At 46.7% G+C, this 16938-nt stretch overlaps 1 protein-coding gene across 1 annotated transcript in view; it reads right to left on the reverse strand.

The window, feature by feature from the left end:
- LOC144729302 (zinc finger protein 385D-like) overlaps positions 1-16938 on the reverse strand; it is an 83514-nt gene that overhangs the window by 17254 nt on the left and 49322 nt on the right. Inside the window, exons 3-4 of the mRNA XM_078609462.1 lie at positions 7668-7793; positions 1566-1704 (exon numbers count right to left, since the gene is read on the reverse strand). Of these exons, the coding sequence (XP_078465588.1) occupies positions 1566-1704; positions 7668-7793 (265 nt within the window). The remainder of the gene's footprint in view (positions 1-1565; positions 1705-7667; positions 7794-16938) is intronic.

Raw genomic sequence — 16938 nt, forward strand, 5'->3', positions numbered from 1 at the left:
GTAGTCCTATAGAGAGACCAGCATACAGTATAGAGTAAACAACTTTAAAGTTCAGGATAGAACACGGCAAGCATTGCGTACGTATTAAAGAAGAGGAGGATGTGATGAGTGCTTTATATTTAGGATTGTGGAGGTCAGGTTCCCGAGATGGTCACTGAGTGGGGACATGGAATTAATTGACCAAATGAAAGACATAAAGCCAGATGGTGGGATACAGAAACAACAGATCTTTGATGATGAGTATCGAATTTGGAATGGTTTTGGGATATATACTTAAAGGAAGTGAAGGTGATGTTTGGTGGCAGAGATGCAGAGACAAACGGAAAGACAAACTTAGAATGTGGATAGACAAAAGGAGGTGCAGGGAGAAACTGAGGTACACTACAGAACACACATGCATGCAAGAAGACGGGAGGAGTTAATTATACTTTTTTTAGACTTGAATACTGATTATCCAACCGAAATTCAAACCGCCAAACAAAGGTGGTTACCGGTATAAACTAAAAATTGTATTCGACAATCCGCACTGAGCAGTGTGGTGAAGTCTGTTCAAACAATCCCCATAACCAACACAGTATAGGGATGCCTTTATCCAGCAGTGAACTGATAAAGGGCTAAATCTTGACTTAAAGCTTTCGTGACTGCAGGAATTCATACTCTATGGGTCCTTCGGTAAAGTTACATAGATATTCAAAATATATTAAAAAAAAAATCACGACGTTTCGATCGCAACACAAGCCATCGTCTTCAGGTGTGGCCGTGGCTCTCGTTTTTTCATAATACAATGGCTCCCTTCACACCCTCAGGGCGCCCTCCCATCTTACATATACATGCAAATACTATCTCTAGCCCCGCCCACTTACCCTTGGGCTGCACCCATCTCAGGCCTATATAACATCCTGCTTCAGCAGCTCTCTCACTGTATTTTTACACGCTTTTATTTAACTCACTATGTCTGTTGTTGTTGTTGTCGTATCCTCAAATCCTGTAATGCAATTTTAACCCACTTCCCAATGTGGTATCGACTACAAACTTTATATACTTATGTCATACTGATGACAATACTATATTCTATCAAACAAAATAATTTTTTTTTTAAACATTCATTTTTACATGTTATGTTTCGGCTTGGGTCTTATTGTCCATGCTCAACTAACGTTGGCTGTAAATCACCATTGTCCCTTACATTATGGAAAACTTTGCGGCCACTTCCTGGAGTTGTAGAGTTCTGCCATTACGAGTAGGGTATATTTCATTAAAGCGTGTTTAAAAAAAGTCTTTAATTATTACTTATATCACCTGAAGACGACTGCTTGTGTTGCGATCGAAACGTCATGATTTTTTTCTATCTACATGACTTTACCGAAAGACCCAAAGAGTATGATAAAGGGCTGTTCATTTTTTGTGTTACAAATCACCGGCTTAGGATCTCTAACATATGAACACTATCCAATGATCACGCAAGTAGAGGGGTAGTTTGATAAGAACCTTTTAATTAACCTTGATGTTAGCTGAATGGTGGGCATGGGTATGATTATATTATTACTACCGGGGTTATCTCTTACCAGCAGGACGAGGTGGGCTGCTGAGTTGGCGGCCATTTTTGTTGTCCTCGGCGGAGCTGCCGGTTGCCTCTTTGCCACCCTCCAGGGCCTGGAGCCTCCTCGAGTGCTTGGTGCCCTTGTAGTGAGCCACTGACTGGCTCTGCACACACAACAAGTGATGGGGCATATTCTTGGTTCTTTCGGTAAAGTCACGTAGAAGGAAAATAACAAGATAATAAATATTAAACATAATACAAATTCTCACGATGTTTCGGCCACAACGCAAGCAGCCGTCCTCAGGTGAAGAACAGAGCTGTCAGAAAGACAGCGTCCTAGTGAACATTGCTAAGCTTGGCAGCGTAGTTTAAGCTGGGTGGGAGGAGGAGAGCTCCTTGACAAAGGAGTTTACATATGCACAGAGGAATTTAGCAAGTTGATGACAAATGCAGATTTGGGGTTAGTCACTCCTTGTGGAATGTGTAGGCGGTGGGGGGTTTGAAAGTTATATTATGCAAGTATATTATGTAGGATTAGCAGTAATAAAGGAAAGGACTTTATCGAAAGAACCAAGAATATGAATCCCTGCAGTCACGAAAGCTTTAAAACGAAGTGATGGGGCACCTTGGAAAAGTAGCAGACCATGAGAATAGGCTTTTCCCCTTTTATCTGGCAACAAAACAGGTTTTAAGTTGTTAAAACACCAAACTGAAAACTTTTACAAGGAATCATGTCTGCATTAACCACAATACTTTTGGTCAAAATGCAAACAGACAAAATACTCTGATAATAAATGCATTGTCTTTGAAACTGATTGGTCCACACCAGAGAGAGCTTTCTTTTGATCCTCGTTTCAAATGGTGTTAGACCAGAGAACGCCAAAAGGCGTCCTCTATTATCAGAGTAAGTTTTCTGTTTGCATTTCGACCAAAAGTATTGTGGTTAATGCAGACATGATTCCTTGTAAAAGGTTTCAGTTTGGTGTTTTAACAACTTAACACAGCTGTTTCGTTGCCAGAAAAGAGGGGAACAACCTATTCTCATGTTTTGGTACTGGCAAAGGAGGTCCCATGAGTAGCACACCAGTGATGGTGCACCTTGTAAATGGTCATATCTGTGTTTTCCCCAAACGTGCTTATTACATGTTCTGCAAGTGATAGGGCCCATTTCATTTATAATTTATAATTGTGTATTTGCTCAATTTAGCATGCTCACCCCACTGTCTGGCCGAACTAACCAATCAGACTCTGATCATTTCGCACACACGTACACTTGATGATATTCGTGTGTCTGCGTGTTGTTCCACTGTCTCACGAGGTGCGGAATTGTTATGCTATGCTGTCTTTTTGTAGCGCTTAAGCTGTCTTTGATAAATGAAACATGATGATGATGACAAAAAATCTTATTATGACAGCGATTCTTATTTTTCCATACTTTGATACTGGCACCTATATCAATGCCCTGATAGTGGCATTGTCTTTGTACTTGTCGCCGTTTGGCGTTCTCTGGTCTGACACTGGTGAGACTAGGCCCTCAAGAAGGCTGTCTCTGGTGTAGACCAATCCGTTTAAAAGACAATCCATATATAGTTATCAGAGCATGTTTTGTTTACATGTTCACTACAAGTACATGTGGTTAATGCAGACATGATTCCTTGCAAAAGCTTTATATTTGATGTTTGAATATCTTAACACTTATTGTATTACCAGAAAGGCTAAAACCTATTCTTATTTTGTCAATGATGATGATAATGATGTTGGTAATGATGGCAATGATGATTATCATGACAATGGAGCCAACAATACTGATATAGCCAATGAAAATCCACCAACAGCCATATCTTTATGATCCACCAAATCCATCAACCCCTGTTTCTTGACAAGCCACTAACCTCCACTTCCAAAGCCCTGGATTACAGGTGTGCAGTATTGCTAATGTGTACACTGTACCACGAACCATTTTAATGCTGAATTGACCTGAGAAGTCTTGGAATAGGTGCCACTGATATTTGCTGTGGCTGAGAATTTAATTTAGGTCACCGAGTTGATAGCGCAGTGCGGTTCCCTGTGAATTATGTCAATTGCCTCGCAGGCTATATAGGTGATTGGTGTCATCACGTTGGTGTCTTTGTATTTTTTGTGTGTATGTGTGTATCCTCTAAATATGCGATCAGATGAAACAAAAAGGCCAACCAACAATGTTTGTAAGGTGAATTTGGAAGCGTGTTTTCGATATTGAGCACATATATACAACCAATATATTTTAGGAAGGACAAATGATATTAAATACCACTGTGCATGGCTTTTGTAAATATTTGCATCAGTTAAAATGGATGTGCCTGTGTGCATGCATATGTCTACACGTTTGTTTGTGTATATGTGCCACTCTACGTTGGTCTTTGTGTGTTAGTCTGTGTGTATCTGAAGGTGCGCATCTGTTAATCTTTCCTAAGTGTCTAAGGGCCTAATTCACTTGGCTATTTTTGGCCATCTTTCTGCCAAAAAGTGGTGAAATGGTACAGTAAGTGTTTTCACATGAATGGAATTCATGCAGCACTTCCAAATCTACGTGTGAAAAATTCCACTAAAAAAAAATGCAAGCATTCCCCTACTACCCTTGCAAAAATATATATATATTATGAGTGACAATGTGGTTGGATTAGGACGTTGTTGGGGTGGAGCCAATGGTGGACAAACGTTTTCACAAATTTGCAGTACGACCACAATTTTTTGTCAGAAAATCGGCCACATTTCCACAATTTTCAATTCAGCATGGACATATGTTGTGCCAAAAAGACCTCATTCCACTGCTCTGCATTGTTAAATTGAGGAATGCCCAGAACGGGTGGGCATTAAGGCAGAGTGGTAGACATTCTGCAAATTTGTGAAAACACTTGCCCAATAATTGTCTCCACCCCAACAACGCCCTAAAGGCAGTGTTCTTCACTAACTTTCAGAGGGGGGCCACTTTCGTCAATAAGACATCGGTGTGAGGGCCGCCAAACATTTGAAACCATTGGGTTTGACAGCATGATGGGGTGTTTTCACATGTGTGTTTTGTCTGGAACCGCATGTCAGGGGCCGCTCAAAAAAAAACCAGAGGCTGCCAGTGGCCCAAGGGCCTTGAAATGAAGAACACCGCCACACTCTATTAGCATAGGTAGTAGGGATATGGTTGCATTTTTGCGTGGTATTGGCCACACATGGATTTGGGAAAGCTTTTGGCCATCATGTAAAATCTCGTATATTACGCTTTGGTGTACGGTTTTGTGAGAAAACTACTTGAGTCCATAGCGACCCATTATTCCCCAAATTCACTAAGCAGTTATCTGCTTCCATTCCACAATGAGTCGCATAAAATAATAATTTCACCGTATCTTTTAAAATGAATATTAGGCCGGAAGCTGTGAATAAAAAACATTTGACAACATTGCCATTTTTAAAGGTCCTAATGGGAACCTGAATACACGGTAATGCCTTTGTCGGGGTTACTATAGGTCTTTTAGGACAAATTACATTAGAGTGTTAACATAAAATAGCATTCAAATTAAATATACTTCATTACTTTACACCGGTGTGCACTTTGCGTTAATATGTTCCAGGTCTGCAGGTCCATTAAGGTTGGCAGATTCTGGAAAAATATACTCGAGCAACTGCTCTTATTGACTCGAGTTTGGCAGCCTTGGGAGCCGTTCCTGTGATTATTTTTACATTGTGGCAATAACAACTCACACTTGGGGGAATATTGTGGTGAAAGAAGTAATGACTAAAATGTTATTATAATATAGCTAATGACCATTTTGCACATTCACATGAGTCAATAAGCTGACTGCTTCACATGCCTATTAATGGATTTATTTACAACTTTGAACATTTTAAATGCCTTTTTTACCATTGGGATGATGTATGAACGATTTCTCATGCTACATATAAACGTAGTTCACTACCTTAACTATATGACAAGATCATTACATTTAACTTCGTTAAAGAATGGAGCGTGTGTATAATTCCAAACCCATTGGAAGAGTATTTCGGTATAGAATTGTTACTTCGGGTAAATCCCAGTACGATTGATATACTTACGCATTCATGAAATTCAGTTGACACAGTTGATCTCTGTTTTAGGACATACGGTATAATACACGTTACAGTATTAAACGTGCAGTATCATGAACATTCCAATTAGATGATGGGCTGAGCCACTTCCCGACTGCAATTCGAAATTGCTACCTTCTTATTTTCTGCTCACATGCTCTAACGATTGCACAAGCTGACCAAATTAATAATTCAGTAAATCGCCTTTTAATTAGCCAAGTTGTTCTGTCTTACGGCAGGTACGGGGGTGTGAGTACACAGGAATTTCCTGATATGGTGTTGAATTTGGTCACGTGACCAGGAAGTTACGATTTAAGATGCTTTAAGCCATGAGGCAGGGTGTCAGCCATTACACAGAATACAAATGGAGGCACAAATAGAGTCTACGTGAAGACAGGTGCATCTGTTCATTGTGGAACTTTAAGAAGCATTGTCTGTAAGTTCGTTTATGTTCTTATAATACTGGGAATGTTGTTATAATGTTAGGATTGCCGTTATAATGCTGTAAATGCCTTTACAATGCTGTCAAATTGTTATGATAAATATGAGGCCTAGTTAACAACGAAGCCTGCCACTTGCATTATTGTGAATGTTATTTGTAATTGGATAAGTCGAGTCAGACTTGTACCCATGTAACTTTAATGCAATCTTGAGAGCAATGATGAAGAATTATCTCATCCACAGTTCAGTGTTATGTGCAGCGCTGTACATTTAGGCTGCAGTAGAGTGATTACACGATGTGACCTTATTCAACAGTGTAGCTTATTCTCTTGTATAGCTATTCAGTGCTATGTAGGTGCCTGGTCCATCCAGGACCTATTGTTGAGTTGCATGTTATCTAAGACAATGTTATGATGCTCCTTGCGTTCATTCATTGTATCGATATTGCAAGTATTAACAGATACTGCATTTTGTGCTGTGTTTATCCATCAGTTTTACCTCGTTCTATTAATTAAATACGTTTTGAGTCGGGTGTTTACCCTGGCTATGAAGGTTTATTGACTGTGAGGTTAACGACTCGGGTAGTGGTGCAACGCAGCACACAGCGAGGCCGAGACACAAGTATATCCCCACACTGAGTCTCTCCTGGCCACGCCTGCCGCCGGCTGATCATGCTGCTTATGTTCGCTCCTCCCATTGTCCCCGTTCTTAAAAATGTAGTGTGGTATTCGTTCGTTATTCACGAACTTGCTATCTGCGAATTTGGCTATCCGCGAATCGCATTTAGAACTATACACAACTTAATCGAGAGAGAGAGGAGAAAAAGAGAGAGAAAGCAAGTGATGAGATAAAGTGATGAGAGTGAATGTGATGTGAAAAAGTGATGAGATAAAGTGATGAGAATGTGATGAGAGATGAAGCGATGAGATACTTTAATATATTTAGAGTATGAAAAGTTTATTTCACGTACCATTAGTTTGTATTATGATAATTTTCATGATTTGATAGCTTATTTATGTATTTATTTAAGGTGATTAATTTCCGAGGCCAATATCATTATCTGCGAAACGTACCATTCGCAATTGTGTTCGGAAATGTACACCTCGCGAATAACGAGGAAATCCTGTACATTGCAAAAATAATCCTCTCTACTTTGTCATACCCCACACTCCTCCCATCATACCCTCGTGAGTCATGCATTTGCTCTCCATGTACAGCATATTGATGTAGCCGTATTTAGAGGCTTTAGACATCCAAGCCAGGAAAACTTACCATGTTCATCTCGAGCACTTTCTCATCACACAATGCACTCTCTGAGGAAAGGTCAACTGGCCTAAATGTTAACCTGAATCACAGTGTGCTCTGTAGTTAAGCTTAACCTTAATTAGCTAGTCAAAATTTTATAACATTACATTTTGTTTCGGTACTCTTTCGAAAAGTTCGGGAGTGGAGTGTTAGGCAGATTTATTATTCTATAACAAGCTGGACCTATCTACACCAACTTCCATTTCAACTGTGAGTATACATTTTAGGTAAAGCCCCATATGCCCAACAGTTTCACACGTGGCACTCAGGAGGGTGAGAGGTGGACCTCAGAGTTGAAGCGGATCTGGCAGATGTTGCAGCACAGCACGTGTCTTCTCCTGGGTGCAGACGCAGTGGCAGAACTTGGGACTCCAAAGGAATGGGTGAGGACAGCCTTTTGCATGGGGTCCATCTTCAACAAGGAAAGGAAAGGGCACAGTCATCAGCAAAAGCATTTATTTTTCACTCTGCTCTCTCTGAAGCCACATTTGTAAGACTGCAAGGTAAGGACTGGGTAGCAACTGAGAGAGTGCTGAACTTGGACTCGGAGGATATAGCCCAGCGCTGTGGAGGCAAGGGTTGGTGAATCACACAATGTCGTGAAACTCCCTTCTCACTCATGGACTTTGAGGTTTCCATACTCTGGCTTTCCAGGAGATGGCAGTACAGCAAGTGTTTCATCTGTATGAGGTACTTACAGCATTGTCCCGCGCATGCGTGGGTTTTTTGTTACAGGAACTCTGACTTTCTCCCACGTATGAACACTAATCGATTGGCCGATAGCACCTTGATACGTGGAGGACTGCAGAGCTTGGGAGTGGAATTTTGCACTGGCTCACCGCCTCCAAGTTATCCTCCCTCTTCGAGAGCGAGCGAATACCGTGCGGCGTGTTACAAGTTGATATTATTCTTATTACTGACCACAGACAAATGGTGGGCTGAGTTGGCCTCAGACGAAATTCCAATTGTGAATCATGCACTCTTACCGCACGGCCACATGCTCGGATTCTGATAGACAGAGAATAAGTATTCCGTTCTGGTTACCATAAGTTGGTCATCGCTGATTGTACGCTGAACGTGGTTGTTTTGTTTGAGAATTGCTTAATGTATGCAGAGTTTACATATACAAGAAAATCTAAAATTTCAGAATGGATGCTTTTAGAATGGACGTTTGTGACTGAAAGTTGACTTTAGAGGCTGCTGATATTGAGCTAAAGGCAACAGTTAGGTTATCGTGTGTGGAATTAATCATTTGGAACGTGGTTTGGTTTTTTAGAATGTGAGGCCAAGCATTGCATCCGTTAAGATGATGGTAAAGGTCACAGCTGAAAATATTCACACTGGTGCCACTGATAAAGTGTAGTCTTTAAACACTTCCAATTATCTTTTAAATAACAACAGTGATTACCTGTGTAATAACAGCCATAGAGGGTTCACGTGGGGATTGGCTTGCCGGTCCTGCTTGTAGCCAATAAGGGTTGAGATAGGGACCATGGCCCATGCGTCATCACGACAGGTCATCAGGAGTGATTAGCCTAGCCATTCGGGGCCCCAGCCAATGGGGAGCCGGATGAGGGGCGTGGTCCCGGGATTGACAGGGAACCATCGAGAATGGTCGAAGCTGTCCATGTACGATTGGCTGGGGGAACCACGTGACGAAGGGATTAAGAGCGAGTGGAGGGGAACGATCGTGAGCAGACTGGAACTAACGAGAGCAGGGTCACGCGCGGACGGGGGCTGGGGTTGCCACGTGCGCGGTGGGGACTTAGTGCGTGGTCTGTCCTCTCTCCGTTGTCTGCCAGCAACGGAGAGTGAGTGAGCAAAGTGTATTGTGGAGTGGAAATAAAAGGACCGATTCCGAAGCCGTCTCTGGAAGGATTATTACACTGGTGTCAGAAGTAATTCTGCGACTGTTTGGACGATCGTCAAGATGTCTAAACACCTCAGAAAAAAGAACCTGCCCGTGCCTCTGTCGGAGGAAGAGGCCGAGACGGAGGAGGATGAGCTGTTGGGAGCTACAGCCCTGGTGCTGCCGACTGACGACGCTCGCCTCGACGCCTCTCAGCGTCGACCGCGGGAAGATGCGACCACCGCAGGACCGAGAGATGAATGGCGGCTGATGGCGGAGCAGATTGAGTCGTTGCGCGCAATTCTGCTAAGCCTGGTGACCGCGGTGGCGTCCTCACCAGCCGTGGGTCGCCAGATCGCCGATCAGCTGGACGCCGCGGGAAGGGGTCCTGCTATAGAAGCGGCACCCGCCATTGCTCCTGCCACGCGGGAGGACGCCGTCGTCTTGGGTGGGGCGGCTGCGCCGGAGTCGTCGGCCGCCATTTTGGGCACGCCTGCTACCACGCGGACGCCGGACGCCATTTTGTCTGTACCGAGCGGAGAGCGGGAACGGCGTCCGGAGACGCCCGCGGCACGCGCCTGCAACCGCGGACATCGCCTTCCACAAATAAAATAATTTATCGCCGGGGGCGATTGGAGTGCTTTTACGTGGCGCTTCGAGTCGGCTTTTAGATCTGTCAACTGGACGGAGGAAGAAGCGCTGGGAGCGCTACCTACGCTGCTCGATGATGTGTCTCTGGGAGTCTTCCGCTCCATTCCGGCGTCCAAGAAGAAGACACTGCAGGATGCGTTCACAGAGATGGCGGAATTTTACGACCCGCCGACATCGGCCACCAGAAAATTTATGTCGCGTCGCCGGGCACCGGAGGAATCGCCGTTGGCCTATCGGGGGGCATTGATGGCGATTGCCATGGCCGCTTACCCCGACGCAACGGCCGAGCATTTGGATCCACTCATCCTTTCCCGCATGCTGGAGTTGTCTCAGGAGCTCAACATCTCTCTTCCAGTGTGCGGCCACGAACCGCTTTCATCGCGGTGGGTGGCGTGCTGCCTGGACGCTAAGTTTAATCTCAAGCGGTGGGACCAGATGGCGGCGTGGACGGGGAAACCCGAGATCGACGGGCCGCCTCTGGGGTGGTCTCCGCGACTGGTTGTCCACTGCTCCGACGACTCGGGCGACGACGACATGCTGGCTGCTGCTGTCCCGCGTAGGATTCCGGGCCGGCGGCTGCGTGACCAGCGGGACGACTACACGGCCCGACCGCGTGCGAGGGCCGGGTCGTCCGACCATCGGCCGACGTCGGCCGTGTGTTTTAAGTGCGGCAGACGGGGCCACTTCGCCCGTGACTGCCGCTGCCGACCTCTGCTGTCGCCTCCTCCGCCAAGGGGACATCCATCTCCTCTACCTGCCGCGGAACTGCAACAACCTCGGGCGAGTCGGCACAAATCGGACACCCGGCAGGTCATGTCACATCACTCATCCACTCGCACTCATTCTTACACTCCTAAGGCCGATTTTACTTCTCCTGCTCCATTGACACGCTCTGCTACACAGTGGAAGAAATTGGCTCGCAGGATTGTGGCTGCGGCGTCGGGCTCGTCGACGGTACGTGGTACCATCGACGGCGTTGACGTCCGTATCTTGGTGGACACTGGCGCATCGGCTACCATCATTTCGGATGTAATTTTTCATTTGTTGTCCATTCCTGCGTCGAGAATACGCAAGGTTAATGATGCGTGTGTTGCCGCCAATGGGGGGAGCATGGGTATCTGCGGACAGGTGGATGTGCGCATCGCTATCGAAAATATTACCGCCGCAGGACCTGTGTTAATTTCTCGCTCGCTAGCTGTTCCATGCTTGTTGGGGACGGATTTCTTGCGCCGGATGCCGTTGCGAATACGGGTCGACCAGGACTGTTTGGAAATGCCGGGGGGTCGTAGGATGGCGTTCCTGCCTTCCCTGCTGGCCAAGGCGCCTACAGGTAACGCAGTTACTGCTGTAGTTGCGGCTACGGTGGAAGTTCCATCGGGAGCGCAAATGCTCATTCCGCTACGTTACCGAAAACCGCTTCAAATGGGAAGGGGTGCGAAAGGCGTGCTATTATCCCCATCGAATTCCGTATCGAAATCCTTTTCTTCGGCGGCGGCACAAACGATTGTGCGCCCAGGTCAGGCACCTTTCATACAGGTCTTGAATGGGGGACCTGATCGCGTTGTTGTTCCGGAGGGATCGGTGCTGGCTCACGCCACTACCGATTTCGCCTCTTGTGAAAAACCGCCGCGCGCTCGGATGCCGGCTGATGGGTCTCCGCATGATCGTTGACAAGAACGCTGGATCGCGGATTTATGCGGAGAGAATTCTTCCTTGTCAAATGAACATAGGAACGCCTTGCGTTCGCTGTTGCTGCAGTACGCTGATGTGTTCAGCAGGAATGATTTGGACCTCGGACGCACATCGCTTTTGTCGCACCATATTGAAACCGGTGCATCGCCACCTGTCTGTATGCACCCTCACCGCATGAGCCCGGCGGAAAGGGAACACGTGCGTGGGGCGGTAGATGAATTGCTGGCGGCAGATATTATCTCGCCATCCAACAGTCCTTGGGGCGCGCCCGTCGTTTTGGTTAAGAAAAAAGATGGTGGTACGAGATTTTGCATTGATTTCCGCCGGTTGAACAAAATCTCGGTAGCGGACGCGTACCCCTTACCGAGGATGGATGACTCATTGGATGCTTTATCGGGTGCTAAATTCTTTTCCACCCTTGACCTGTCCTCGGGCTTCTGGCAGCTTCCCCTCGATGACGAGTCAAAACCCAAAACGGCATTCCGCACGCCGCAAGGCCTCTTTGAATTTAATCGGTTGCCGATGGGCCTGAACGTGGCTCCGGCCACGTTTCAGCGGCTCATGGAGTTGGTGTTGGCGGGACTGCAGTGGGAAACGTGCCTCATATATCTAGACGATATAATTGTCTTTAGCCGCACGTTCGAGGAACACCTCCAACGCCTTGAGACAGTTTTTCAAAGAATGCGGGCGGCTGACCTTAAGTTTAAACTGAAGAAATGCCACCTCCTGCAACACTCTGTCCGTTATCTGGGTCATATTGTCAGTTCGGACGGCGTATCCACTGACCCTCTGAAAACGAAGTGTGTACGTGAGTGGCCCACACCCACCTCAGTGGGTGATGTTCGGCGGTTTATTGGATTCGCTTCCTATCATCGCCGCTTCGTTAAGAACTTTGCGACGTTGGCAAAACCATTACACGTTCTGACTGGCAAAAATCAAAGGTTTAAATGGGGGGCGGAGGAAGAAAGTTCCTTTATGGCACTTCGGGACCACCTCGCCACGGCGCCTACGTTAGATTACCCAGATTTTTCACAGCCGTTCATCCTTGATACGGATGCTAGTGATATCGGCATTGGGGCCGTTTTGTCGCAACGTAAGGATGGGGTTGAGAGAGTGGTGGCGTATGGCAGCAGGGTTCTGTCCCCTGCGGAAACGCGATATTGCGTGACAAGGCGGGAACTTTTGGCAATTGTCCATTTTGTTCGATTGTACCGACCGTACCTGTATGGACGGAAATTCCTGGTCCGCACTGATCATGCGGCTTTGCAATATTCCCTCAAGTTGGATCAGCCGTCAGGCCAATTGGCCCGGTGGTTGGAATCGTTACAGGAATTTTCCTTCGATATAACGTACCGAAAGGGAGCCCGTCATGCGAACGCTGATGCGCTCTCAAGGCTGCCGCCCGTTCCTCCGTGCACTTGCCTGACGGGCACGCACTGCTGCGCCGCACCGCCCACGTCGCCCTGCCCGGTTATGGGGGCGATAGCGAATGAGGACGACGCAGGGGCGAAAGCGAAAGAGGAGGACCAGCAAGTGTCGGTGGACACCGATGACACCTTACGGCTGCCGCACGCGGTCTGGTTGCGCGAGCAGGAGGCCGATGCCTCGCTGTCTCCACTACGTAAATTGGTTGGGAAACAGAAATCGCAATTGGCGGGCTGGAAGTGGCAGATGTTCCGGGGTAAGTCGGGATTGCTAATGTGTACCGACGGGGTGTCTGACCGACCACGCTTGGTGGTGCCTACTTCGCTTCGCTACGACCTGCTCCGTGCTCTGCACGCTGATAAGTTGATGCACCTTGGCGTCCAAAAGACTGTGGCCGCGATGCAAAAGGATTTTTTCTGGGCCGGTATGACGGCGGACATCAATGATTTTGTCCGCTCGTGCCATGACTGTGCGAAAAGGAAGCCGCCTCGGAACCGCTATGTACCACCGTTGCGTTCCATTGAAGTGTCCCGTATTAACGAATTAGTGGCTCTCGACATTCTGGGGCCGTTTCCCCCGTCGGCTAGGGGCAATAAATACCTTCTGGTCGGGGTGGAATATTTTTATCGATGGCCGATGGCCTGGCCTCTGCCCGACCAAACGGCAGCGTCCATCACCGACGCTTTCTTGAACGGGTATGTCATGGACAAGGGGGCACCTGAACAGCTGCTCACAGATCAAGGCCGGAATTTCTCCTCTAAATTGCTTAGGGAAGTTTGTGACGCGCTAGGTACAAAGAAAGTTCGCACCTCCCCATACCATCCACAAACAGATGGTATGGTGGAACGATTCAATCGTACCCTTTCCGCTATGCTTTGTCACACGGTCAGTGAAAAGCAAACCGATTTGGACTTGCACATACCAGGCGTTTTGGCGGCATACCGCATGGTTCCGCACACGTCCACGGGATACTCACCGTTTTTTTTTATGTATGGCCGTGAAAATGTTCCACCCATCGATGTGCAACTGGATACGCCGAGTAAACAACCATCCCGCTCCCTGCCTGACCACGTGCGTGACTCGCTTGAACGAGTAACGGAAGCGCGAGAGGCTGCCCGGTGTGTGACGGCCCGTGCTCAGGCAAGGAACGAGCGGTACGCACGTCGATCGCATACTCGCATGCCTTGGTCAGTGGGAGACCTGGCGTGGCTCCACTGCCCCCAGGTACCAGCGGGCACATCCCCTAAACTGCACAGGCCATGGCGGGGGCCTGTGACGCTCGTAGACGTTCGGAACTCGCAAAGTATCCGCGTTCAATACGGCAAACGTCGGTGGTATGTTCATTCCTCGCGACTTAAACCCTATGTTGACGCGCGTGTCGGTCCTTCATCCCCAATAGCTGACCTGCTGGGTTCTGCTGGGTCGACTACACCGCTGGACACGCCCGTTGATCCCAGGGGGGATTGTGTTGTGCCTCCTGCAGATGAACAGGTTCTGAGGGCTGGGGAAGCCCCCGCTGCCCCCCCTCCAACGGGGCCCGCCCTGGACGTGACCAAGCACCAACAACCGACTTCTTCTTCGAGCCTGCCACCTCCTGTCCATCCGGAAGCAAAGCGACCTTGCGCTGGGAGCGGAGAGGGTCCCGCGTCGCGTACGCGGTCGAAATCTCTTCCGTTTCGTTAACGTTTGATCGTTTCGCTCATTCCCTGTCGTTACCGCGCTGCAGGGGCGCCCTAATGTATGTTGTGATTTTTTATTATTTTTTTTTATTATTATGGGTGACTGTTTTGAATGTTGTTAGGCGCGGGAACGCCGGTTCACCCTCAAATTGTTAAACGCACCTTGGTGCCCTAATAAGATGTTGCGGAATTGGTTCTTCACCCTTTTCCCAGCCGAGACGGCTAAATTTTTTCACCGGGGGGGGGGGGGGGTGATGTAATAACAGCCATAGAGGGTGCCGGTCCTGCTTGTAGCCAATAAGGGTTGAGATAGGGACCATGGCCCATGCGTCATCACGACAGGTCATCAGGAGTAATTGGCCTAGCCATTCGGGGCCCCAGCCAATGGGGAGCCGGATGAGGGGCGTGGTCCCGGGATTGACAGGGAACCATCGAGAATGGTCGAAGCTGTCCATGTACGATTGGCTGGGGGAACCACGTGACGAAGGGATTAAGAGCGAGTGGAGGGGAACGATCGTGAGCAGACTGGAACTAACGAGAGCAGGGTCACGCTCGGACGGGGGCTGGGGTTGCCACGTGCGCGGTGGGGACTTAGTGCGTGGTCTGTCCTCTCTCCGTTGTCTGCCAGCAACGGAGAGTGAGTGAGCAAAGTGTATTGTGGAGTGGAAATAAAAGGACCGATTCCGAAGCCGTCTCTGGAAGGATTATTACACCTGTACATGTTTCGTCCTTTTTTAAGTGACACATTGGTTGCACAAGTGACACTATTTCACAGCACAAATAATTGGAACAAAAAAGTAAACATCCCACAAGAACACAATTACAGTGATACATAAACACCATGGAAATAGTTCTGTCCGATACCTTTTAACACAATGTCGGTGTAAATTTTAATGTATGGTCATATTTTCTAGATTAAATTGAAATACAATATCAGATTATACAAAAGCATTATCTGACTGGATGGTGCTGTGTAAAGCCCTCAACTCACAATTTTAAAGTTGCACGTTCCAATCCCCGTTTGGGGGGTAATTTAAATGTATTATTAGTCTTCTGGAGTTCGTAAATACGAGTAACACTTTGTGAAAACGTAACAGTGGTGAACCTATGGGCAGACTGGCCCCTACCATAGGCATGTGGAATTTCCATTCTTCAGATCTGTCAAAATATATTAGCACTGTGACATAGCCAGGAGCAGGTAGACGATTCAAATGTTTGCTTTCGCATATTCTGCAATAAACTGTATACTGGAATACTTTATAACAACAAATGTAATATGTGGAATTTGCATATCATTACAATGGTGCTAAGCTAACAAAATTCAATTAGTGTGCTTTAGAAACTAAAGTAGAATTCCCCGACTCTAGCTTCCCAGATGTCATGTCCAGTCAACGCATGGCATTATGGAACTTAATGCAACATATTCACTATCTAGGAGGAGCAGTGCCATCAATTCGGAGTACACTGCACTATGTACCTTTTGACCCGAGTTTTATTACCAACCATGGTTAACATCAATGGAGGGTAATATTTAAACTGGTCCTGAAGTCCCCTTTACCAAAGAACACCGACCCGCATGGTGAAGTATGGTTAAACACCCCCGCAAATTGCCAACACTGTGCTGCGCATTTCCATACAGCAGTTGATTGAGAAAGGACTGCAAATAATTGCTACTCTACTCTTATAATTATTTATCATCTTCATTGTAATGGCGACCTAAACTCTCCATTTTCACTGTTGTAGCCTTGTGCACGATGTGATGACTACATGCATCTGCAGCACCTGCATGCTTACTGACAATGCAATCGGTTTGTGACCGGAATCAATGGCTGTGGACCTCTTTTCTCGACTCCAATTGATATCCTCACCATGTTGCTGCCTAAAAACACATTTGCATGCAGGATCCGTTGAATTTCCAAGTTGAAATTGGAATAGACTGCACTTGTAAACAGGACGTTGGAGCCAAATGTGGCCATTTGGAGTGTGGTTTATTACCAGTATGAAAGTGATATACATCTTTTTTTTAGACATTGCTATGAGTTTTTATTATATTATGCTACGTGGTAATTTTAAGTTTGTAAGACAAAATAACCATTACTTTTACACATAAAACGCTAACATTTGTATTTCCATCGGACAATAACAGCCCTTACAATTTTAATCACACACCTCTGAGAGTACGATACCTGTAAAAGCATTTACGTAACAACATTAGCAGCTACATTTTCATTTTATCATACATATTCCACCATACAATGCTG

Source organism: Lampetra planeri, chromosome 2 (assembly GCF_965212315.1).
Source record: "Lampetra planeri chromosome 2, kcLamPlan1.2.h2, whole genome shotgun sequence".
NCBI classification, from domain to species: domain Eukaryota; kingdom Metazoa; phylum Chordata; class Hyperoartia; order Petromyzontiformes; family Petromyzontidae; genus Lampetra; species Lampetra planeri.